General features: G+C 46.6%; 1 protein-coding gene across 2 annotated transcripts in view; it reads left to right on the top strand.

Annotated features, from left to right (window-relative positions):
- The window catches only part of NKAIN4 (sodium/potassium transporting ATPase interacting 4), a 120,872-nt gene that overhangs the window by 82,881 nt on the left and 12,328 nt on the right, over positions 1-25,663 (top strand). For both annotated transcript variants that reach the window (XM_068264239.1, XM_068264240.1), the window contains exons 4-5: positions 8,046-8,243; positions 23,782-23,842. In XM_068264239.1, coding sequence (XP_068120340.1) covers positions 8,046-8,243; positions 23,782-23,842 — 259 coding nt within the window. The remainder of the gene's footprint in view (positions 1-8,045; positions 8,244-23,781; positions 23,843-25,663) is intronic.

Consider the following 25,663-nt stretch of genomic DNA (forward strand, 5'->3'; position numbering starts at 1 on the left):
TGCGGGCAAACATTTCACTAGAAAATTAACGCAATGCGGGCAAATATTTCTCCAGAAAATAAACGCAATGCGGGCAAACATTTCACCAGAAAATAAACGCAATGCGGGCAAATATTTCTCCAGAAAATAAACGCAATGCGGGCAAACATTTCACCAGAAAATAAACGCAATGCGGGCAAACATTTCTCCAGAAAATAAATGCAATGCGGGCAAACATTTCACCAGAAAATAAACGCAATGCAGGCAAACATTTCTCCAGAAAATAAACGCAATGCGGGCAAACATTTCACCAGAAAATTAACGCAATGCGGGCAAACATTTCACCAGAAAATTAACGCAATGCGGGCAAACATTTCTCCAGAAAATAAATGCAATGCGGGCAAACATTTCACCAGAAAATTAACGCAATGCTGGCAAACATTTCACCTGGAAAAGAAAGCATTTACTCACCTGGCAGAAGTCTCCGGCCTCTGGCGCGCTGCTCCCAGGACCACCTTCCTCCTGCTCTTGTCTCCGGCGCTGACAGGGCTACGGCAAGATGGCGCCCGAAGCCCTGTACTGGAGACACAAATAGTCTCCAGTACAGGGCTTCGGCAGCCATCTTGCCGTAGCCCTGCTCGCCTGCCGGTGTCGGAACACAGGAAGACTAAGGAGGCTGGAGCGGGGCTGCGGGCAATGAACTGGCACGGCGTCTATAGACGCCGCTGCCAGTTCATGAAGATAGAGTGGCCAGAGTCCCGAGGCCGGGACGTCCCACTGCTGAAAGCGGGACGTTTCCCGGGACCTCATGCAGCCTGGGACAGCGGACCCCGAATCCGGGACGCGTCCCAGGCACCGGGACGCGTCCCGGGCAATCCGGGACGTCTGGTCACTCTAGTTATATATGTTATGGCCAAAGCCTGAAGTGTGGCCAGTTCCCAAATTGGCCGGCCAATGTGGGAAGTGGCTAAGAGATGTGGCTAAGGTCTGCTGTAAGAGAATACTTCGTACCTTTGCTGGTGAGGTGACCTTTAAAAAAAAAAAGCATTTTTTTCCAAATGCGCGACCTGCAGGCCTATGCCTAACACTAACCTTCACCTGTAGTCCCTAACACTAACCTACCATCTCCTCTGCCTAACACTAAACTCCCTTTTCTCCTCTACCTAACACTAACCTCTCCTCTGCCTAACACTAACCTTCACCTGTAGTGCCTAACACTATCCTCCCCTCTCCTCTGCCTAACACTAACCTTCACCTGTAGTGCCTAACACTATCCTCCCCTCTCCTCTGCCTAACACTAACCTTCACCTGCAGTGCATAACACTAACCTCCCCTCTCCTCTGCCTAACACTAACCTCCTCCTCTCCTCTGCCTAACAATAGGCCTCGTTCAGACTATATGCGCTGCCGTGCGCATTTTGGCAGCGCGTATAGTGTGCGACACGCAAGAACGGTAGAAGGGCATAGACAGCCCTTCTACCGTTCCCATCATATGCGCTGCGTGGCAGCACGATTGCGCTATCGCGTACTGCACGCATTTTTGAGAATCGCAGCGCAGATCCCATTCATTGTAATGAATGGGATCTGCAGCGCAGCGCATAGGAGCGCAGATGGCGTGCGATCGGTCGTGTTGCGTTCCGATCGCACAGCCATCTGCGCTGAATGATGTGAACGAGGCCTAACCTTCACCTGTAGTGCCTAACACTATCCTCCCCTCTCCTCTGGCTAACACTAACCTTCACCTGTAGTGCCTAACACTAACCTCCCCTCTCCTCTGGCTAACACTAACCTCCCCTCTCCTCTGCCTAACACTAACCTTCACCTGTAGTGCCTAACACTAACCTTCACCTGTAGTAGCTAACACTAACCTCCTCCTCTCCTCTGACTAACACTAACCTCCCCTCTCCTCTGCCCAACACTAACCTCTCCTCTCCTCTGCCTAACACTAACCTTCCCTCTCCTCTGCCTAACACTAACCTTCACCTGTAGTGCCTAACACTAACCTCCCCTCTCATATGCCTAACACAAACCTTCACCTGTAGTACCTAACACTAACCTCTCCTCGTATTTGCCTAACACTAACCTTCACCAGTAGTGCCTAACACTAACCTTCACCTGTAGTGCCTAACACTAACCTCCCCTCTCCCCTGCCTAACACTAACCTTCACCTGTAGTGCCTAACACTAACCTCTCCTCTCCTTTGCCTAACACTAACCTTCACCTGTAGTGCCTAACACTAACCTCAACCTGTAGTGCCTAACACTAACCTCTCCTCTCCTTTGCCTAACACTAACCTCCCCTCTACTTTGACTAACACTAACCTCCCCTCTCCTCTCCTCTGCCTAACACTAACCTTCACCTGTAGTGCCTAATTCTAACCTCCCCTCTCCTCTGCCTAACACTAACCTTCACCTGTAGTGCCTAACACTAACCTCCTCCTCTCCTCTCCCTAACACTAACCTCCCCTCCACCTGCAGTGCCTAACACTAACCTCCCCTCTCCTCTGCCTAACACTAAGCTTCCCCTGTAGTGCCTAACACTATCCTCCCACTAACACTAGTAACACTAAACTCCCTCTTCTCCTCTGCCTAACACTAACCTCTCCTCTGTCTAACACTAACCTCCCCTCTCCTTTGCCTAACACTAACCTCCCCTCTCCTCTCCTCTGCCTAACACTTACCTTCACCTGTAGTGCCTAACACTATCCTCCCCTCTTCTCTACCGAACACTAACCTTCACCTGTAGTGCCTAACACTAACCTCCTCCTCTCCTCTGCATAACACTAACCTTCACCAGTAGCGCCTAACACAAACCTTCACCTGTACTGCCTAGCACTAACCTCGCCTCTCCTTTGCCTAACACTAACCTTCACCAGTAGTGCCTAACACTAACCTCTCCTCTCCTTTGCCTAACACTAACCTCCACCTATAGTGCCTAACACTAACCTCCCCTCTCCTTTGGCTAACACTAATCTCCCCTCTCCTTTGCCTAACACTAACCTCCCCTCTCCTCTGCCTAACACTAACCTTCACCTGTAGTGCCTAACACTAACCTCCTCCTCTCCTCTCCCTAACACTAACCTCCCCTCCACCTGTAGTGCCTAACACTAACCTCCCCTCTCCTCTGCCTAACACTAACCTTCACCTGTAGTGCCTAGCACTAACTTTCACCTGTAGTGCCTAACACTAACCTCCTCTTCTCCTCTGCCTAACACTAAACTCCCTCTTCTCCTCTACCTAACACTAACCTCCCCTCTCCTCTGCCTAACACTAACCTTCACTTGTAGTGCCTAAAACTAACCTCCCCTCTCCTCTGCCTAACACTAACCTTCACCTGTAGTGCCTAACACTAACCTCCTCCTCTCCTCTCCCTAACACTAACCTTCACCTGTAGTGCCTAACACTAACCTCCACTCTCCTTTGCCTAACACTAACCTCCCCTCTCTCCTACCTAACTCTAGACCCCCCCACCCCCACCCCCACTTAAAATTAACCTCCTCTCCTCTGTGCCTATAACTAAAATTCCCTTCTCCTCCACAGGCCTGGATTTACATCGCAGGAGCCTGTAGGCACAGATACCCTGGCACACTAGACTTTCCCCTCCATTAACCTACAAACCCCCACCAAACACCACCACAAGTGTACTGGCTGGCCCAGCTGTCACTTCTCCCTCACTTCCCTTACCTGTCATAGGTAACTACAGGTGCCTCTTAGCATTAGGTAGCTAGAGGTGCCCTCAGTATTAAACTGCCCCTGAAGGGAGATCTGGTCAGTGGAATGCAGAGAGCCAGATGAGTAACCTCTCATTTACACTTCGCTCAAAACTCTGCATAGGGAAGGAGGGAGGGAGGTACTGGAGGAGCATCAGGCCCTATCATCAGACGCCTGTAGGCACATGCCTACAGTGCCTTATGGTAAATCCGGCCCTGCTCCTTTGCCTAGCCCTTGCCTTCCCACCTCTCCAGATTCTGTCATGTCAAAGAACATGACAGGACACCAGGCAAATAGTGAAATGGCAGGAAAACCATTTTGCACATTGGCCGGCCGATGTTGGACTTTGGCCGGTGATGTTACAACTAAATTGGCCATTTCCAGTTCCTACTTTGGCCGACTTCTGGCTTTGGCCGTAACATACAGTATATAAGAGACCAGTCCCACCCACAGGATTATCATTCCTGAAAAAGAGTCTTCAAATTTCGAGAGCTAGCAAGAAACGTCATGTACAGTTAGCCAGTAAAAGGGATTATTACTTCAATCAGCTTTTGTGGTTTTGGCAGTATACTGTATGTAGATAGAAAAAACAAAGTTTTGTAAAAGTCATATCTTTTAAGTAATACCTTTTTCAGTGGTTTTGACACAAACAGCATCTTTTTGGATATTGTCCACGATTAATGCCAGACCACACCTCACTACAGGATTAAAAATAAGCCTTGCCACAGGGCTGCTGACAGACTGTCAGCCAAAGCAATCACCAGCGATAGTTCTGGCTGAGCGTCCATTTCCTTATATGCATATTACACATCTATCATGTTTCACGGATTCCTTGTAATGTATATTGCATGTTTAGCGTGACTGTGCTGTAGGTTACATGAATGCCTGTCATGTATATTGCATGTGTTGTGAGCAGCCAGCAAATTCACGCTTTACATCCGCTGCGCACGTGTTATCAGCTGTCTCCTGAGCACGCTGCACATGCTGGCTGTCACAGGGTGTTCCTGAATAATGTCCTCCGGCAAACGGCCACCAGCTGTTAGCATTCCACGCTGTATAGAGACACCTGTCAGAGCTCCAACCCCCCCACCCCGGCAGTCCCACGTCACGGCTACAGGTACATATAACACAAACACACAGTGCTTTCTGCCCATTCACACACAATGACATACATCTACCTTATGAGACACCAGAGTACTGGATCCATGAAGCAACTCTAAAGTTTGCATCTCGGAAAATATAGGAGAGCCCTCTGGTTAACTTAACAAATGATTACATTAACAGTAAAAGTAGCCATACATCTAGCGATGATGGGCAGATTTGACAAAGAGACAAATCTCTCTCTGGTCGAATCTGATTAGAGAGCGATCAGTCAGCTGCCCATACACCGCACCAATTCCTGATTGGTTTTAGCATGAAATCTTATTGGAATTGGCCTTGTGATGCCCCCCCCCATCCCCCATTGTCCCTCTAATGTTTTACAGGACGTGATGGACACCACTAGCATTCCCCCCATATATGAAATGCAGCAATCACCCCACTTATGAAATGCAGCAATCACTCCTACATGTGTAATTCAGCAATCATCTCCACATAATTAATGCAGCAACCACCCCTTATGTAAAATGCAGCAATCACCCCACATATGAAATGAAATAATGACTCTCACATATGTAATGCAACAATCACCCCCACATATTTAATGCAACAACCAATCCCCACATATAAAATGCAGCAATTACCCCACATATGAAATGCAGGAATCACCCCCACCTGCCAAATACAGCCATCACCCCACATATGTAATGCAGCAATCACCCTCACATATGTAATACAACAATCACTTTACATTTGTAATGTAACAATAACTGCACATATAAAATCCCCCAATCAACTCCAATACAAAATACAGCAATCCACCCTCACAGGAAATGCAGCAATCACCCCCTTAAGTAATGCACCAATTTCCATATTGCAATGCAACAGCTGCCTGATCACTTTCCAACTGGGAGGATGGATTTCTTAACAGATCACACCACTACTGACCCATGTATGGCAGCACTAGGATATCCTGACATGTAGTCCCATAATGGTCTGCAGCTAGGAGACCAGCCTCACTAATGGCAGCCTCCATATTCTTCTGACTTTATATCTTTTTGTTTTAATCTCACATCCGAGTCCCCGAAAGAGATCAGATAAAATTACATTACATCCCTTAGTGATATTAAACATCACTATGTGAATGTCAATGAGAGCAAAAGAACACAGTCTGAAAAAGGTCAACCTGAATATTACACACGTAAGAGAGCAATATCATTCCACAGCCCATTAGTGTACGCAAAGATTACTCTCCGAGCGGCCGAAAATATCCTGCGGGGCTATGGTAACTCGTTTGTATAGGACAATGTGAGAATCCAAGAACACCAATATCAGATAATATTGCATTACAAATCCTCTCACCCAATGCCAGAGCTTGTCCTATCTGTGTAGAAGCCAGATATCACACAGAATGCTAGAAAAACCCATTATTAACAGTTACCAGCACTTCCTGTTGCACAGACTGCCCCTACTATAGCCTGCAATCTTATCAAAGAGCTTAGTCTGAGCCCTGCCCCTTGTACTTTGATCATCATGTGACTACTGCACCAGGCAACAGCAGCCCTGCCCATAGAGCTGGCTCACCAAGCTATCAAATGGTAAATTTAAGTTTGTTGTGGCCCTTTAAAGTGTTAATTAACTGTACTTGTATATATCTTTCAGGTTGGGTGCACACATAACATAACGTGAAAGTCTGCGTTTTATGTTAATGTTGTGTGCGTTTTTTTGCTGATTTTATTTGGTACGTTTGCATTTTAATGCGTTTGTGATTCACATATATAAAACCCATATGCGTATTGTATGCGTTTTATATTTACATTTATGCAAATCACTAGGATGACAACAGGAAGCGGAAATACATCAAAAATCTTTATTTAAAAAAAAAAGCATAAAAAATGCATACAAAAAGCAATACATTGCGTTTCCATTGATTTATGTGCGTTTTTGATGTGTTCATGTATAATATGTAACAAAAGTAGCAATAAAAACGCCAAAGTACAGACACATACCCATGCGTTTTTTTATGCGGCCCATTGAGTAACATTGGTGCATAAAACGCAGCATTTTATGCAACGCTAGCGTTTCTGCTATGTGTGCACCTAGCCTCAATAAAATGTCTTAAAATAAGTTCCTGATAAATAAAGTAGTATGGTTTTATTTTAGCCTTGTTTTAGAAAACAGACATGTCATTATTTACTGCACACAAAAATGACTTCTGGTTACTTAGCCAGTAGTCGGTCTTTACTGAAGTGTTGCTAAATTCTGCACAGGAATGATAGGTAATGCACTATTCACAATCAGTCCAGGTAGATGAGGAGGAGCACTTTGAGAAGCAGTGAGAACATTTTAGAACTTGCATTTTTTTTTCAAACAAGGATCAGCATTAGATATCTATGATGTGCAAAAATTCCTTTGTTTGCAGGCAGTTTGTAACACAGCCAAACAAATGCAGCTGCTGCAGTGCTTGTTTCACACATTGAACGTTTCCTATCAATATAGACACACACTGTAACAGCCTATACTGTACATAGTGGGGGTAACAGAGATCAGCACACACTGCAGCTAGTTTACTATCAGTACAGGCACAATGTAACAGCCTATACTGTACATAGTGGGGGTAACAGAGATCAGCACACACTGCAATTAGATTACTATCAGTACAGGCACAGAGTAACAAATTATAGTGTACATACTGGAGGTAGCAGAGATCAGCACACACTGCATCTAGTTTACTATCAGTACAGGCACAATGTAACAGCTTATACTGTACATACTGGGGGTAGCAGAGATCAGCACACACTGCAGCTAGTTTTCTATCAGTACAGGCACAAAGTAACAGCTTATATTGTACATTCTGGGGGTAGCAGAGATCAGCACACACTGCAGCTAGTTTTCTATCAGTACAGGCACAAAGTAACAGCTTATACTGTACATTCTGGGGGTAGCAGAGATCAGCATGCTCAATTTTCACCTCAGATCCTATTCGACCGAGTGGAAAGATTAATATTCAGATCTGGCATTGATCGGATATAGAAGAAAGCTAACATACACATGTTAGCTTTCTTCTATATCCAATCAATTTCTGATCTGAATATTAATCTGATCACTCGCTCGAATAGAATCTGCGGTGAAAATTGCATGGTGTGTACCTGATAAGTAATTCATTTGATTTGTTGCAATATATATGGATTAGTCACCTGGGGGGGGATGATCACACACCCCTATCACACAGTCTGGTCATTGTGTTTGTTGTTCTCAGGAGAGCGATCTTCTGACGTTCCACGTGTCGGAGCACCAGTCGTGGTGGAGCGAGCATGGGCCTGGCTGCGTGAGGAAGGAGGCACCAGTGGCGGGCGTGGCTGGGCTGGAGAGCCACTCCTACGTGTCAGTGATCGGATGCGCCATAGAATACCAGTACATCGAAGTCTTACACAGCGCCACACAGATCCTACTGGCGGTACGTATGCGTTCCTTTACATCTCAGTCTCCGCCCTCTGCGGGTGACCCCCATTCATGGAGGGCAGGACCGGCATCAGGTCAGGTGCTGTAGCTCCACCCTGCATTGCTTGATAGGAAGTAGTGGACATTTCTGTAGACTGAAGGGTGTAGAATAAATTGTTCATTTCTTGATTTATAGACCCAAGCTAATTGTTCCCAGTTTGTAAGTCCAACAATTTTATCTGAAGGGGCTGACACCATGTTGGATTACTTCCGACAGCAGCACCCCTAGTGGCAGCCATTATGCTCCGTGTCGGACTATGGGCCCAATTCACTAAGAGTGATAATAAAGAAGGTCGGTATTTTAAGTGTTAATCCACTAAAGAAGCTTGCCTTATTGAGGTGTAGTGATACGTTTTCACAAGGAGGGTGTTATCTTATCATTCCAGTCCTTAAAGAGGAACTCCAGCGAAAATAATGCAATACAAGAAGTACTTCATTTAAATATAAATGATTTAGGCCTAGTGCACACCAAAAACCTGTAGCCGATTTGCAAAACGCTAGAGGTTTTTGAAGCAGATTTCAGAGCGATTCTAGGCATGTATAGAGAGGTTTTCTAAACATGGCTAGCGTTTTTTGGATCATTTTTGTGTAGCAGATTACAAATATTGTTACAGTAAAGCTGTTACTGAACAGCTTCTGTAACAAAAACGCCTGGAAAACCGCTCTGATCTAGCGTTTTTTGTTCGAGTGGCCATTCCATATCAGTTCACGGAGGGTGTCTCTGTGAACAGCCTGCGAGCCTCCGATCGCGGCTCACAGGCTAAATGTAAACACGCGGGGAAGAAATCCCCTGTGTTTACATCCATACAGTGTTGCGCAGTAGCACCATAAAGGAGATCGGCGATCTCCGGCCTCTGATTGGCCGGGGATCGCCGGCATCTGATAGGCTGAAGCCTATCAGAAGCGGTGCAGGACGCATCGCCGTCCTGTGCTGCCCAGGGGAAGGAGGGGAGGGAGGGAAAGGGAGCGAGGTGGAAGATCGCTGCGGAGGGGGGCTTCGAGGAGCCCCCCCCCCCCCTGCTCGGCCACACAGAGCGGCGGCGATCAGACCCCCCCAGCAGGACATCCCCCTAGTGGGGAAAAAAAGGGGGGGGGGAGTCTGATCACCCTGCCTTTCACACGATCTGTGCTGCGGGCTGGAGAGCCCACGCAGCACAGATCAGAGGAATATGGCCTGTTAATCTTCCTGTTAAAATGGATTTAGAGAAAAATAATTCTTAGCAAAATGTACCACCCAAAGAAAGCATAATTAGTGGCAGAAAAAACGAGATATAGATCAATTCATTGTGATAAGTAATGATAAAGTTATTGGCGATTGAATGGGAGGTGAACGTTGCTCGGATGCATGAGGTTTTGGCCACTGTGGGGCTGAAGAGGTTAATTACTATCCATAGACAGTCATCTGTCGCTTGTCATGGGTTCCCTGCGCTGGGAGACGACATCATTTTCTGTTCCCCACCCCAAGTGTCCCCAAAAGAAGGTGAGGGAGGTGGCAGCACAAAAACCCTGGCAAGGGGGACAATGCCGCACAGACGCAGGCAGACTTTTTGGATCATTAGTCTGTGAATAATTCAACAGGCCCGGCATTGACAGAGCAGGAACAAAGGGCCGTTTGAAGCATGTTTTCTAATTGGCGGATTTCAGAGAAAATGTATATCGACTGCTTTCTACAAAGAGGATCAGGAAACAATGCACAGAAACAGGAGACCGGCCAGAACTGGTTCCTAGGGGGCTTAGAGGGAATCTATAACCTCTTTCCAAAGTTTTCTGATATATGTATAGAAACCAGATCAGCTTCAGGTACACAGTGGACTTAAGCTACGTACTCATCACCTGACGGGTACGGCGGCACCCCCTGACGACCGCCGTCAAGCGACGCCACTTCCTGCTCGCAACGTCACGCGACTATACGACGGGTGCGAACGGGAAGTTAGTGATCGCAGTACTTTGTGCAGAGTCGTTGGGGATTTTAATGATCCGATCAGCTGTGTTTGAGTATGATCATGTTAAACGATAGTCCCCGACGTCGGGTAACATCACCGCAAATATCGCCTTGTGGGTACGAGGCATTAAAGGACAACTGTAGGAAGAGGTATGTGGCTAAAAGTATTAGAGGTAGAGGATCAGCAGGACAGCCAGGCAACTGGTATTGCTTAAAAGGAAATAAATATAGCAGTCTCCATATACTTTTTATTTCGGGTGCCCTTAAACCTTTAACACTTAATGCACTGGCCATACTGTTTTGGGCAGCAGTTTTGGAATGATCGCAGACGCAGAGGGAGGAAGGGGGTAATGCATGAGTGACAACACACTGCGGGAACTTCAAGGGGCGTTTTAGATCCCCTATCAAGTTTGCCTGCCTGTCTCTCATTCCTTGTCTCCAACAACCACCAGTAAAAGGAAATTGGGTGACGCTGACCTACTGCACACAGGCCTCCTGAGGAAGGAGGACTTTGGCCACAAAATGCATCAGAAGCTATCTATTGAACTCCCTGGAGCTGATATGTTCACAAAATTCTTCAGGACTTTTCTCAAACTATTTCAACGTACCCTGAAATTATTCTGGTTGCTTATAGCAATTATTACATCTCAATTCTAGAATTTGTATTTTTTTGTTTATCTGTCACTGTGAAGATTGTGCTTTGAGGTGGGACAATTATTGCTAAGGGAATATATACTGTGTCTGGGGTTTTTTTTTTCCAGACAGTCAACAAGATTGTAATAATTTTGGGTTTGGTGCAAATTTTAAGTTCATTTCATGAACCAATGAAACACAAGAGCTGATGCTTTTGATTGGTCCAATTGCCCCCTGCCTACATTAACACACATTCTACAAAATCTATTGACAGCTACCAGCATCTCGCTGACAATCCCTGCGTGTGCTGGATGTTGCTACATACGTAGGGATGGTGTGAGGAAACGCGGAAAAGCCGCCGCAAGGGCTCAGAGTAAGGCGGCTGTTTCCGCGTCTAACATGGCGGCAAAGTGCGAAGAAACCGCCGCATGGGCAGAGCGGTGGAGTTTGCATTGGAGGCGGCGGATTGTACGCATGACATAGCAGCTGGCATTGCGGCTGGACGCGGGGAAACCGCCGCTCGCGTAGAGAGCGGGGCGGCGGTCTCCGCGCCTGAGTCAGTGGTCACAGTACAAGACATGTCTGGTGTGGCTGGGACTGCTAGTCCACACAGGTTCAGAAGGATGCGCGCGCGCGCTGAGAGGCAGAGCTTATATGACAGCCAGAAAAGGGTCAGCTGACCAGGCGGGTCAGCTGACATTTTCACCACCTGCCATTGGTCCAGCACTTAGGGGAGGCGCTGGAGAGCGCTTTGCTATATATACTGGGTGCTGGTCATTCTCTGGTTGTCTGCCGTTGCGATCACTACGTGGTAGCACTCAGACCTTGGGCTTGATTCACAAAAGGGTGGTAACTGTTAGCACGGCCGTCTTCGCGCGAATTTTCGCATTGCGCGCGATCGCGAATTTTCGCGCTAAACGATAACGTTTTCGCGTGCAAACGCGATTTTTGCGCGAAAACGATATCGATTTTGCGGTAAAATTCGCGTTTGCGAGCGAAAAACGTTATCATTTCGCGCGAAAATTCACGATCGCGCGCAATGCAAAAATTTGTGTGAAAACGGCCATGCTAACAGTTAGCACCCTTTTGTGAATCAAGCCCATTGTCTGTATCTGTGTTCTAGCATAGTTTCCAAAGGTGTTGACGATCAAGGAACTCACACAGGGCCGGATTTCTGGCAAGGCCACATAGGCCATGGCCTAGGGCACTAGAAATATAGGGGCGGCTCATTGAGGGGCAGTAAAGCTGTCCTATGCAGCCATCCCTATCTACAAGGACAGCTTTAACCTTTGAACTCTCTGTGCTGTACTTGTGTCATTCCAGCAAGACCTGTAAGCTCTATGCTGCAGGTACACATCAGCCTAACTGGGTCCATCATTAACGAAATGGCAACTGGCAAGCATAACATAAAAGTTCTTAAGGAAAACATAACTTATAATCTATATGCATATTACTAAAATAGCTATTGTCTGTGAAACCAATGATGGAAAGTAAGGGAATTCTCATTGGGGCACACAGAGATAACGCACATACAGACGGTAAAGTCGGCCTAGGGCGGTAAAAAGTACAAATCCGGCCCTGAACTCACACCTTAGCTTTAGGAATATTGAACTGTATTATTTGTTATGACCCTTTGCCTGTCCGACCACTCCTCTGAACTCAGATTCTGTACTTTGCTATTTCTGTCACCCTGTTGCCAATCTTTGCTCGTTCCTGGACTCTGTATTGGCCTTCTGAATCTGTACCTTATCTGTCTGTGTGATAACAACCTGGCTTGCCCGACCTCGAGAACTAGCCTTACTGTTAGAGGCAGTTCCCAGACCTGTTAGTGTCACCCTTTCTCTTGGGTGTCACTCACGCTCTGTCCTTCCTCCCTTCAACCTAGCTCCTCCCCCCTGGAGAGTCTAGGCTAGAGGAAGGAACCTACTTTTGGAGAAGTACTCAAAGTATACTGTTGCATCTAAACACTCACTTGTTATCTTGGTGTCCAGAGGTTAGTAGATATATCTGATTATCGGTGATACTGCAGATCATCAATAATCGGGTATATTCTGCATTCTCGGTGATACTGCAGATCACCGGTAATCAGACCCTCTCTGTGTAAAGCTGGCAACTAATGGTCCAATTTCTAGCGAAAAATCGTTCGAGCGATCAGAAATTCTGATCGGATGAAAAATCGTTCACTACACCATCAACTAACCAATCATTGCTTCCTATCTATCACGACCACCAAGAAAATCCAAATTTTCGTTCGACGAAAATTCATTCGGGCGACATTTTTTTCACTCGTTCATAATCGATTGTGTCCACCAATGGAGATTATTTACAACCAATCCGATCAGAATTTCTGATCGCTCAAACGATTTTTTGCTAGAAATTGGACCGTTAGTGGCCAGCTTTACACCGATCGTTACAGATGGTAATCATTCTGAGTTGATGCAAATATTATGCTAATCCTATGCAAATTCATCAGGTTGGAAATGGACCAATTGAAGGCAAGAGTTGTAGTCTCTGGGGGTTTTTTTCATGATGAGGTTGGCTCACAAAGCTTTTCCTATGGATTATTTCACGTTACTTATTTTCCCCCTAACTGAAAAGGTACGCATATATGTGCATGTTCCACCTCCCCCCGCTCCCGATGCCCCTGGCAGTTATACTTTACCTTCCATTGTGTCCGCAATCCTCTTCCAGATTAAGGCCCCACATAGTTGCTGGTGCATTGCATGTGGGACACATGTGTGATGTCACGTTCTATGTTCATTATAGTATGCTGTTACCGCTGTGCATCTAATCCAGCTGGACTCTGAGATCTTCCAGCATGCCCAATCAATTGATGCATTGTTGCATCATCGATCGTTCATGCTTTTCGCAGAACCGTTTTTCATCCGATTTGATTATTATTGAATCGGATGGTAGCTCGGCCGCCATATCTATAGCTGTATGGCCACCTGAAAGGGGAGCTAATGCATGTGATAAACAGATGAAGAGAAATAACAGATGAACAGATAGGCAATTCACTTTTTCTCTTTTCACACTTTGTCATAAAATGCCTTTTAAACCACTAGCAACAGCCATCAAGAAAATGCTCAGAATAAGTTATATAGTACTTTTTCCCCAACTTTCAGATACTTTTTCATTTGTAAAATGCTTTAAAGTTATGGTAAAGAGAATAGGAAAATGATCTCCTAGGAGATAACTCGGGAGAGAAAGTGAGATAATTCAAGAGAAAGGCTTTGTGAATCGAACCAATAGTCACATTTTCTCACAAGCAGTAAAATGCTGCCACCATCTCTAATTATAATGGTGTTTCTTCACATAGTTCAGACAGAACTGGTGGGAGGCAAGCCTATTTCTCCTGAAGGCTGACTCAGGCATGGGATGCTGCCAGAACTACGCCGTTTATTTATAGAGAAAACATGTAGAGTGTTAGGAAAAATGTTATTGTAGGCAGTGTGCTCTTCAGAGAGGAGGTTCCTGTAAGTATCGCACTATGCATACTGTCCCAGGTGCCTGTGACCTCTCTGTCCTCCACTGTGACTGTCCCAGATGCCTGTGACCTCTCTGTCCCCCACTGTGACTGCACAGGAGGCCCCTCCCTGACACCTCCTGATACCAAAACATTCCGCAGCCAATCCCCTGTCATCCTAACATCCAGCTGTGCCTGGCCAGGAATTTAGAGGGGGGGGGGGGGGGAGCAGGCATGTACTGCTGGCATATCTGTACTGTATATCATTCCCATGTTTCTCTGAAAATAAGACAGTGTCTTATATTAATTCTTGCACGAGTAATGTGCTAGGGATTATTTTCAGGGGAGGGCTTATGTTTCTATGAACACACAAGTTCCCGTGCTGTATGTCCTCCTGCCTTCCCCACTGTGCCGCCTCTTCCACTGCTGGATCCACCTCTTGAGCGCCCGTGTCCCCCCTCTACCTTTAGTGTCCTCCCGGGGCCCCTTTCTATCCCCGCTCCTTGTGACCTCTGCTGTCTCTGTGTCTTCTGATATCCCCTTGCATCCTCTTCTATCCTCCAGCTCCATGCCGCTGTGTCCCCAAGCTTCAGCCTATGGGTAAGCAGTACGGCAACTTCTTTGTCCACTTTGGGAGCAGACTTACCGCCCTCATATACCCCCCTTTCCTGGTCCTCATGTTTTGAAACTTTATTTATGGGAAGCCGGTCCTACTTTACGATTGAAACTAATGCTAAATTGCTTCACCGAGCATATCAGACTTCAGTCAGACTGCATACAATCTCCTCTACAAATAGCAAATCTTGCTTTAGAGGCTGCTCCACGGATGGCTCCTTTTATCATATCTGGTGACCTGCCCTAAAGCAACCTCCTTCTGGAATAAGATTGCTATCCTTATAACTAAAGTTACTAAGCGCCCCTTTGCCAAACACCCAGCTATCCTTCTACTGGCCTACAAGAGACCCTCTACAAAATTTCCTACCCATCGTTTATCCAATTTATTGCTATGGCGTCCAGGGCTGGCCTTAGGTTTCACAGCGCCCTGAGCGAAACCTGATTTTGGTGCCCCCCCCCCCCTTTCATTCTATTTGCGCGCGCGCACACACACACACACATTCCCATATGCAACTCACATTTTCTCCTGAGATATCTCCTATGACATTGGTTCCTAACCTTTTTGAAGATAGTCAGGTATAGGTGTCCTAAGTATAGGATTTCATATGTAGGTGTCTTCAATATAGGTAGCCAAGCATAGGTGCCCCCAGTATAGGAAGTTAGGTGTAGGTGCCCTCCCCTCAGTATAGATAGACAGCTATAGGTGCCCCCAAAATATGAAGTCAGGTGTAGGTGCCCTCTGTAAAGGTGACCAGGCATAGGTGCCCCTAGTATAAAAAGTCAGGTGTAGGTGCCCTCAGTATAGGTAGCCAAGCATAGATAGTATAGCTACCACAGTAAAGGTAGCTAGTATAGTTGCAACAGTATAGGTAGCTAGTATTGTTGCCTCCAGTATAGGTAGTATAGTTGCCCCAGTATAGGTAGCTAGTATAGTTGCCCTCAGTGTAGGTTGAATAGTTGTCCCCAGTATAGGTATCCAGTATAGTTGCCCCAGTATAGGTAGCTAGTATAGTTGCCCCAGTATATGTAGCTAGTAGAGTTGCCCCAGTAAAGGTAGCTAGTATTGTTACCCCACTTTAGGTAGCTGATGTAGTTGCCCCCAGTATAGGTAGTATAGTTGCCCCATATAGGTAGCTAGTATAGTTGCCTCCAGTATACATTGTATAGTTTCCCCCATATAGGTAGCATAGTTGCCCCCAGTATAGATAGTATAGTTGCCCCCAGTGTAGGTAGTATATTTGCCCTGTATGGGTAGTATAGTTGCCCCCAGTCCCCCCTCCCCCCTTCTGTGGCAGCGGGTGGAAATGACTCACCTGACTTCTGCATTCCAGCGCTGACGTCACTCTTCTCTCCCTGCCTCTGCTCCATCTGTAGTTAGAGCAGGACTACAAGAAAATGGCCGCCGATGTCCACATTTGTGGACATCGAGAAGCATTTTCTTGTAGCCCGCTCTAATTACAGATGGATCGGAGGCAGGGAGAGACAGCGGGGAGGCGAGGGCGACACTGTCCTGTGCACATGCGCCCTTGAGAGGTGGCGCACTGAGCGACCGCTTCAGTCACTCAGGTCAAAGGCCGGCCATGATGGCGTCTAAATCATACTTAGCCTCACAATGGCGACAACCTGGACTGGTGCTTGATCCTGTGATCCAAAGGATCCATAGACTCATGATTAGTGAACGGATGCTAGCAATTACATATGCCCGTATGGATCAGTTTCAGGAAACTTGGGATCCATGGATAGAATATGCTGATGCTCAGGGCCTTTATTACTTGATTTACTTCTCTTGATTGTCCACACACATGCCACTTTGCATGTATTATTAAGTCATAGGTCCGCAAGCTTAACTTGGCTAATATTCTTTGAGTGTAACCACAAAAATGTTCTGATCTTTTTGTTTATTCTCTTTTATTGTATTGTTTTTATTTGATTGATATGTTCTTATGTGTACATTTGTTATGATTGTACCCCATGCTAACCTTATTTGGGGCACAATGTCTGCTTATTTTTCTATGCTGTCACAATAAAAACCTTTTGAAACCAAAGAAGTATGGCAACTTGTGTTCCTAGGCTCCAGTAATAACACAAGTTACCATACTTTTTCCCCTTACTGCCACTAGGGCTTACTATCGGAGTAGGGCTTATTTTTTGAGCATGCTCTAAATTCTTGCTAGGGATTACTTACGGGGGATGTCTTATGCTTCATACACACTTGAGATAGAAGTCTTTGGAAAAGGCAAGATCACAGACCAATCTTACCACCCTTCATGTAGTATAAGAAAAACAAAAGTTTGCTTTCCTAAAACAGAAAGAATTTGCGATAATTCAGGTTGGAGTGAGCTCGAGATGTCTCCCATGCACCACTGCTGAATATATGCAAATTAACCATTGTACCCTTAGAAGCTAAACACACCTCCAGTACCGCTGGAATGCAATGATGTGTCAGCTTGTTAATATGTACAGAGCCATAATAATCCAACATGCATACAGACTGTTTCGGATTGTTTGATCCTCATCAGTGCATGGCATGGATTAATTTGGCTCTATGGAGTAGGGCTTGTAAATCCGAGAGGCACAGACTAACCAGCAAGCTCATGGTGACCCAGAACTCATTGGGGTGTGTAAGGGACTACAATGGTCCTAAAAGCCCCCTTACTAAGATGTTAAGAATTTGCGATAATTCAGGTTGGAGTGAGCTCGAGCTCACTCCAACCTGAATTATCGCAAATTCTTTCTGTTTTAGGAAAGCAAACTTTTGTTTTTCTTAACATCTTAGTAAGGGGGCTTTTAGGACCATTGTAGTCCCTTACACACCCCAATGAGTTCTGGGTCACCATGAGCTTGCTGGTTAGTCTGTGCTTCATGTAGTATGAGAGCCATACTCTACACAGTCTATTCTATGGAGCTGCACTCCCCATCAGATAAAATCTTTGCAAGATGCTGCACACAAAGATGCCCGTACAGACACAAAAGATCATTATCTGCAAAAGATCTGTTCCTGCAAAATATCCATTCCTGCAAAATGCATTCATAGGGCTTGATTTACAAAGCGGTGCTAACTGTTAGCACGCCTGTGAAAACCCCCTTAGCACGTCTAAACAAGCTTTTCGCGCATAAAACTTTACACGCGCAAAACTTTATGCGCGTAAAACTTTACGCGCGTACTGCACAGAGCGCAGGGCGCACCGCGCGAAGTGCCCATTAAAGCCTATGGGACTTATCGCGCGTAAAACTTTGCGCGCGTAAAACTTTACGCGTGCAAAGTTAGCGCGCGATCTGATTGAGAAATCCGGTGCTAACCTACTTAGCACCCTGGTTAGCGCGTCTAAAGACTTTAGACGTGCTAAGTAGGTTAGCACCGCTTTGTGAATCAAGCCCATAGTCTATGAGATCTGCAGATCATCATACACACTTGGTTTAACAGACAATCATTTGCAGATCATCTGCAGATCAGATCCACCAGGATGGATTTTCAGATCTGCAGATGATTGCCAGATATGCAGATGAAGTCTGTTAAACCAAGTGTGTATGATGATCTGCAGATCTCATAGACTATGAATGCATTTTGCAGGAATGGATATTTTGCAGGAACAGATCTTTTGCAGATAATGATCTTTTGAGTGTGTACGGGCATCTTTGTGTGCAGCATCTTGCAAAGATTTTATCTGATGGGGAGTGCAGCTCCATAGAATAGACTGTGTAGAGTATGGCTCTCATACTACATGGAAAGGGGTAAAATTGGTCTGTGATCTTGCCTTTTCCAAAGACTTTTATCTCAAGTATGTATGAAGCATTAGTTTCAGGGAAAGAGGGTAGATGGAATACTCAGTACAGTAAGTGTTGCGTACGTGGGTTTCTGTGTGCAATTTCACTGTCATGCAGCTGTGATCAGCTTGAAGGTAGCAATCCATGATTCAATTTTAAAAGGACAACTGTAATGCGAGGTATATGGAGGCTGCCATATTTATTTGCTTTTAAACAATACCAGTTGCCTGGCTGTGCTGCTGATCTATGTGGCTGCAGTAGTGTCTGAATCACACCAGAATCAAGCATGCAGCTAATCTAGTCACATCAGAATCAGAATCAGAATCCATTTATTTCGCCAAGTACAACGTGAGTTGTACCCGGAATTGATTTTGGCACAAACAGGGTCGGAGATGGTACAGTAACAAAAAAAAAAGTACATGTGGCATACAGTAGGTACATTTGATACACAGTAGATACATACAGCGTCTGCGGATACAATAGATACCTACAGTAGGTTCAAGCTTATATAGGCATAGATTATAGAGTGAAGCATAGGTAGAGAAACTGTAGAAAGATGGACCCAGGAGAAAGGACCAGGGAAAATCCGCTGCCATCTAGGCACTCAAAACGCTTCTGCAGCGATACTTTGAATCAGATGCCCCACAGTCTATCCTGGGGAGAGAGAGAGAGAGAAGAGGAAAGGGCGAGAGGATAAGCTAAGAGACAGAAGGTGAGAGCAGTGAGAGTGAGACCCCTTGGGATTGCAGTGTAAACCTGGCCGGTTGGTGTCCCTGATGACTGGCTTTGTGGCTGTGATGGGTCTGTGGCTGCTAGGTCCGGCATCAAACATCATGTGGAAGGACCTTCCGATGCCAGCACGAGATGCCACAGCAATTTGCTGACCCATGTAGGGACCAAGGTGGCTGGCCCGCAGTGGAGCCGGAGCTGCACAGGTCTATGCAGTTGGGAAGGCTAGTGGAGCTGGGTCAGGGGGCAGGGTACTACCCCAGCAAATTCAGCGGTGGAGGACCGGGTTTATTAGGGGCCAAGATGGCGGTGGGCTGGCTACCTCGGCTCACCTGGCCAGCAGAAGTAACATTGGCAGCAGGGGAAAGAGGCCCGGAGGCACAATGTTCGCATGTGGTAGGTCTGCCCTGCAGACAGACACAGTCGGAGCACCAGCAGGGATCTGGCCTCACCCCAGCCTGCATGAGGGGCTGGGACAGACTTGCGTGTGCCGGAGGTCACTCCCTGCCTTCCCCGGTAGCAGCAGCGGCGGTGTCCTGATGCGGACGTTTGGGCCACGTGGGACGCGGCTCTAGCCGATACTGGGACAGCTACACGAAGCTGTGCAGCTCCGGAGGTGGCCAGCCGATGAAGAGTCCTCCCCAGCTGTGCGGCCAGGCTGTTGGCAAGCAGGGTGCAGCAGCTCCATCCGGATGAGCGATGGCATCTCCTCTTCTGCGACTGTGGGCGGCGGCATCAGGCCCTCGGTAGTCGCGACGGAGGAGCCGTGCTCCCATGGTGGCTGCGGTGGCGGAGATCAGGCCTCCTCAGCTTGTGTGGTGTCCCTTGTGCTCCGATCTGGTTGCGTCCTGGACTCCTAGCAACAGGGGCACTGCAGCCCATGTGATGGAGGGGATCTGGCTGCTTGGGTCGGACAGCAGCATCGATCCCCGGCTGCAGACGTCGGGCATCCCCCATGCACAGCAACAGTGGAGCGGCTAGCCCGCACACAGCGGCCGGTGGATCAGTGGCATCAGGCCCCCTGAGACGCATCGATGGTACCGGGCGCCTCAACTGATCTGAACCCGCCGTGCGGCGTCCCGGATTCCTCAGCAGCCGAGAGCAGGTCTATGTCCCGGCCACCTGGCAATCGAGGTCTGCGAGTAAGGAGCAAAATTAAGGTTAAAAAATGAAAAAGGGCCGGAGCCCTGTGTGCCGTGGCTACCTAGTCCGGCGCCATCTAAATCAGACAATAATGTCACAGTCCCCATTCATTGATCTAAGTCCCCGTTAGAAACACCGACTTCCTTCTGAAGAAAAAAAAAGTTTCTGTCCTCCCTTCACTTCCTGTAAAGGAGAGAGCTCGCTTATAGGACTAAAAAAAAAAAAAAATGTTTTTGACTGTGGCCATCTTGTGGCCAAATAGTAAAACTACATCTACATTCATTTTTCAAAAAATAAATACAATTTATTACATTTAAAATTAACTGTTTACACCCTACACTCCCAAAAATACCCAAATAATTTGTTTTAATTAAAAAAACAAAACATACATAGTTACCTAAGGGTCTGAACTTTTTATGCATGTGAGGAGGGAATATTACTATTATTTTTTAAATTATAAGCTTGTAAATAGTGATGGATGCAAAACTATAAAAATGCACCTTTATTTCCAAATAAAATATTGGCGCCATACATTATGATAGGGACATAAGTTAAATTGTGTAATAACCAACAAACAAATGGCCAAATAAAATGTGTGGGTTTTAATTATGGTAGCATGTATTATTTTAAAGCTATAATGGCCAAAAACTGAGAAATAATTCTTTTTTTCAATTTTTTTCTTAATATTTACATTAAAATGCATTTAGAAAAAAATAATTCTTAGCAAAATGTACCACCCAAAGAAAGCCTAATTAGTGGCAGAAAAAAAGAGATATAAATGAATTCATTGTGATAAGTAGTGATAAAGTTATTGGCGAATAAATGGGGGGTGAAAATTGCTCGGATGCATAAGGTGAAAAACGACTGAAGGCTGAAGTGGTTAAAGAGGAACTTCAGGGTAAATAAATATACTGTCATTAAAGAGAACCCGAGGTGGGTTTGAAGAATGTTATCTGCATACAGAGGCTGGATCTGCCTAAACAGCCCAGCCTCTGTTGCTATCCCAAACCCCCCTAAGGTCCCCCTGCACTCTGCAATCCCTCATAAAATCACAGCCACGCTGCTGACACACAGCTTGTCAGAGCGGGCTGTGTTTATCTCTATAGTGTCAGTCTGCTGCTCTCCCCGCCTCCTGCAGAACTCCAGTCCCCGCCTGAGTCCTTTCCTTCCCTGCTGATTAAAGGGAAGGGACAGGGGCAGGGACCGGAGCTATGCAGGAGGCAGGGGAGCAGCTGAGACTGACACTACAGATGTAAACACAGCCCGCACTGTGATTTATGAGGGATTGAAGAGTGCAGGGGGACCTTTGGGGGGTTTGGGATAGCAACAGAGGCTGGGCTGTATAGGCAGAACCAGCCTCTTTATGCAGATAACATACTTTAAACACACCTCAGGTTCTCTATAGTTATGTTAATTAAAATATATAGGTAATATAATCTCTTACCCACCCTGTTTTAAAAGAACAGGCAAAGGTGTGTGGTTTCATGAGGGTAGCCATCTTTTTGGTTGAAAGAAGGTGACAGGGAGCATGGGACACAGTTCCAACTGTCCTGTGTCCTGATCACCCCTCCCAGCTGCTAGGCAACGAGAACAACAAAATCAGAAATCCCATCATGCTTTGCACAGCATCAGGAGAAAAATGCCCGGGCACTTTTCTTTGATGGGGCGGAGCTTAGCTTTAAGCAGCAAAAAATTAGGCTTGGGTAAGAAAAACAAAGTTCTGATGCTGTGAACTTGTTAAAGAAACACCAAGCCTTTTCAGTGCTGCTGAGTAGATTTTTAGTCTGGAGGTTCACTTTAAGCAACTGGCAAGACAAATTCCTTGTAAGTGCAAACTTACTTGGCGAAATAAATTGATTCTGATTCTGAACTGCAATCTGTCAGGTGATCTCTGCGGAATGTTCGTTTACTGATGGTTCCAAAGCCAGTAGAGAAGATATTTGGTCTCCCAGAATGCTCGGGAAGGGGAAGAATCCCATATACTGTAACAAACAACCTAGTCTAAGCCTTAGTCGGAGGGCGGAGCTACATACCAATGTACAACAAAATATGGATATAGGAAGTGTCTCTGATGCTGGAACCAGGATATTTAATGTAGAATGGGGTAGCTTGAATAATTTACTGCACTCCACTTTATGTCATTAAAGAGAACCCGAGGTGGGTTTGAAGAATATTATCTGCATAGAGACTGGATCTGCCTATACAGCCCAGCCTCTGTTGCTATCCCAAACCCCCCTAAGGTCCCCCTGCACTCTGCAATCCCTCATAAATCACAGCCACGCTGCTGACAAACAGCTTGTCAGAGCTGGCTGTGTTTATCTCTATAGTGTCAGTCTGCTGCTCTCCCCGCCCCCTGCAGAACTCCAGTCCCCGCCTGCATCCCTTCCCTCCCTGCTGATTGGAGGGAAGGGACGGGGGCAGGGACCGGAGCTATGCAGGAGGCGGGGGAGCAGCCGAGACTGACACTACAGATGTAAACACAGCCTCACAGCACGGCTGTTATTTATAAGGGATTGCAGAGTGCAGGGGGACCTTAGTGGGGTTTGGGATAGCAACAGAGGCTGGGCTGTATAGGCAGATCCAGCCTCTGTATGCAGATAACATTCTTTAAAGGGAAGGTCCAAGCAAAAAAAAAAAATGAGATTCACTTACCTGGGGCTTCTACCAGCCCCATGCAGCCATCCTGTGCCCTCGTAGTCACTCACTGCTGCTCCAGTCCCCCGCTGGCAGCTTTCTGACCTCGGAGGTCAGGGCCAAATTGCGTACATTTTTACACATTCCCGCTAGTGCAGGATCATTAACACATACATTTTTACGCGTTAGTGGTGAAACGCGTAAATTTTTGTTCCTGCACTAGCTGGAATGCGTAAAAATGTATGCAATGTGGCCCTGACCTCCGAGGTCAGAAAGCTGCCAGTGGGGGACTGGAGCAGCAGTGAGTGACTACGAGGGCACAGGATGGCTACATGGGGCTGGTAGAAGCCCCAGGTAAGTGAAACTCATTTTTTTTTTTTGCTTGAACCTTCCCTTTAAACACACCTCGGGTTCTCTTTAAGGAATTTGCCACTGGTGAGGCGAAAATGCCTTTGTGAAATTCCCCTGCTGCTCCCTAAGCAGCTGATTGTAAAACATTGTTTGGCCATGCTACAAAGCCCCTGTTTGAGGATTTGGGGGTTCTGACTCTATGCTCTTGTTTTGCAGTTGTTGGGCTTCGTGTACGCCTGCTATGTCACCAGCGTGTTTACGGAGGAAGAGGACAGCTGTGAGTACCGGTACCGCTACACATGCCTTAATGTACACACAGACAGGCGGGATACGGAAAGGAGGAGTTAGCTGGAACAAAATACTTTATTCTATGCAAAAGAACACGTGATTCCATATGTGCATGTAACAGTCTCCACACCTGCTCAGAACTAACTGACGTGCAAGTAACTGGAATGGGCCGCCTGGTGTGAAAACTGCTTAAAGGAAAGGTTTTTTTAAAAAAAAAATTAACTTAGGCCCGGTTCACATTAGCATTTTTTTCCGGAACGTAACCGGAACGTATACTGTACAAACGGAACGGATGTGAATAAATCGAATGTTAACCTATGGATCCATTCACATGCGTCCGTTGGTACGGATACGTTCTGGTCCCCAGACCCAAAAATTGCTGCAGGCCCTAATTTTCCGGACCGTTCTGCTTAGCGGAACAGATCCAGACAAAAATGCAGCAGCATTGGGGGCAATGGGAAACGGAACGTTTCTTCACACTAGTGAAGAAATGGACCGTTCCATGGGGGATGGGGGCATGGGCCGTTGTGAATCTAGCGACGAGAGGGTGAGGGAAGGGTGCAGCAGCCGGGCGGGTGAATGAGGGAGGGTTTATACATACCTAATCTTCCGTAGCAGCCGGCGGTAGAGGCTTCCGTCTTCTTCCACGTCATGTGGCTACATGACGCATCATGTGGCTAGTAACATGACGCGCTGTGTAGTCACAGCGGAAGAAGAGGAAGCCTCTACCGCCAGCTGCCTATGAAGATTAGGTATGTATTGCCGAGTGAAAACGGATCCGATCAATCATTGATCAGATCCATTTTCACAAATGTGAACCGGATCTGGATGGCTCAGTAATGAGCCATCCAGATCCGGTGAAGCGGAGACCGGATCAGCTCACCGGATCCTTTTGGCTCATTTTGCTAATGTGAACCGGGCCTTACTTTGGGCTTCTTGCAGGCAGCCCCTTGTCATCATCCTGTGCCTGAGCTATCCTTCCAAGACTTTCCAGCCAGCAACGACGATGCCTGCAAAGCTGGCCAGGACCAGCCAGCTTTGAGGTGGTCACCGCTGCTGGCTGGAGGGTCTCAGAATGATGACTGCAGGGGGCTGCAATGATAGTCTCTTCTGAAACTGCAGGTACTTTTTTAGGTTCTGAGCGCCCTCTGCTGTCACAATGCGGTGTAGCTCTTGGTGTACAGCCCACATACTGTATATCTAGAATGTAGAACAGAAAGAAGAAAAACGTGGCCATACATCTATTGATTGTGTGGCCCTATCAACCATCCAATTCGATAATTTTATCGAATCAGATGAAAATCACTGCTGCAACAAGCATGCTCGAGCAAAGATTTAACCAATATCGGTCGAATGTATCGATCCAGCATGCTGGGAAATCTCGGGGGGGGGGGGGGGGGGGGAGGATTGGGGGAGTGGTTGATCCAGTGTATAGCGGTAACGGTGTGCGATATTGAGACAATATCAAGACTTCCAGATGCTGTCCCCTCAAATGTAAATGTTCCCCCACACCGGTGTCTGTGCATTCAAATACAACCTGCTCCAGCTGCCCCAACTGTCCAGCTGCCCCTAGTCTCGTTTGCTGCTTCTCCGCTGGCAGGCGCTTGTGTGTGATGTCACATGCACTACGTGCTACATGTGGCAACTATGCAACTACCATAGGGAAGCACTGGAACAGGGGAGATTTGAATACCCAACACCGGAAGGGGGGGGGGGGTCAAATTAACTTTTGGGGTGACAGCGGGCAATTCCCAAGAGATTTCATGCTGGAGTTGATTGGGAATCGGCCTGCCGTGTATGGGCAGCCAAC

Source organism: Hyperolius riggenbachi, chromosome 12 (assembly GCF_040937935.1).
Source record: "Hyperolius riggenbachi isolate aHypRig1 chromosome 12, aHypRig1.pri, whole genome shotgun sequence".
Taxonomy (NCBI): Eukaryota; Metazoa; Chordata; class Amphibia; order Anura; family Hyperoliidae; genus Hyperolius; species Hyperolius riggenbachi.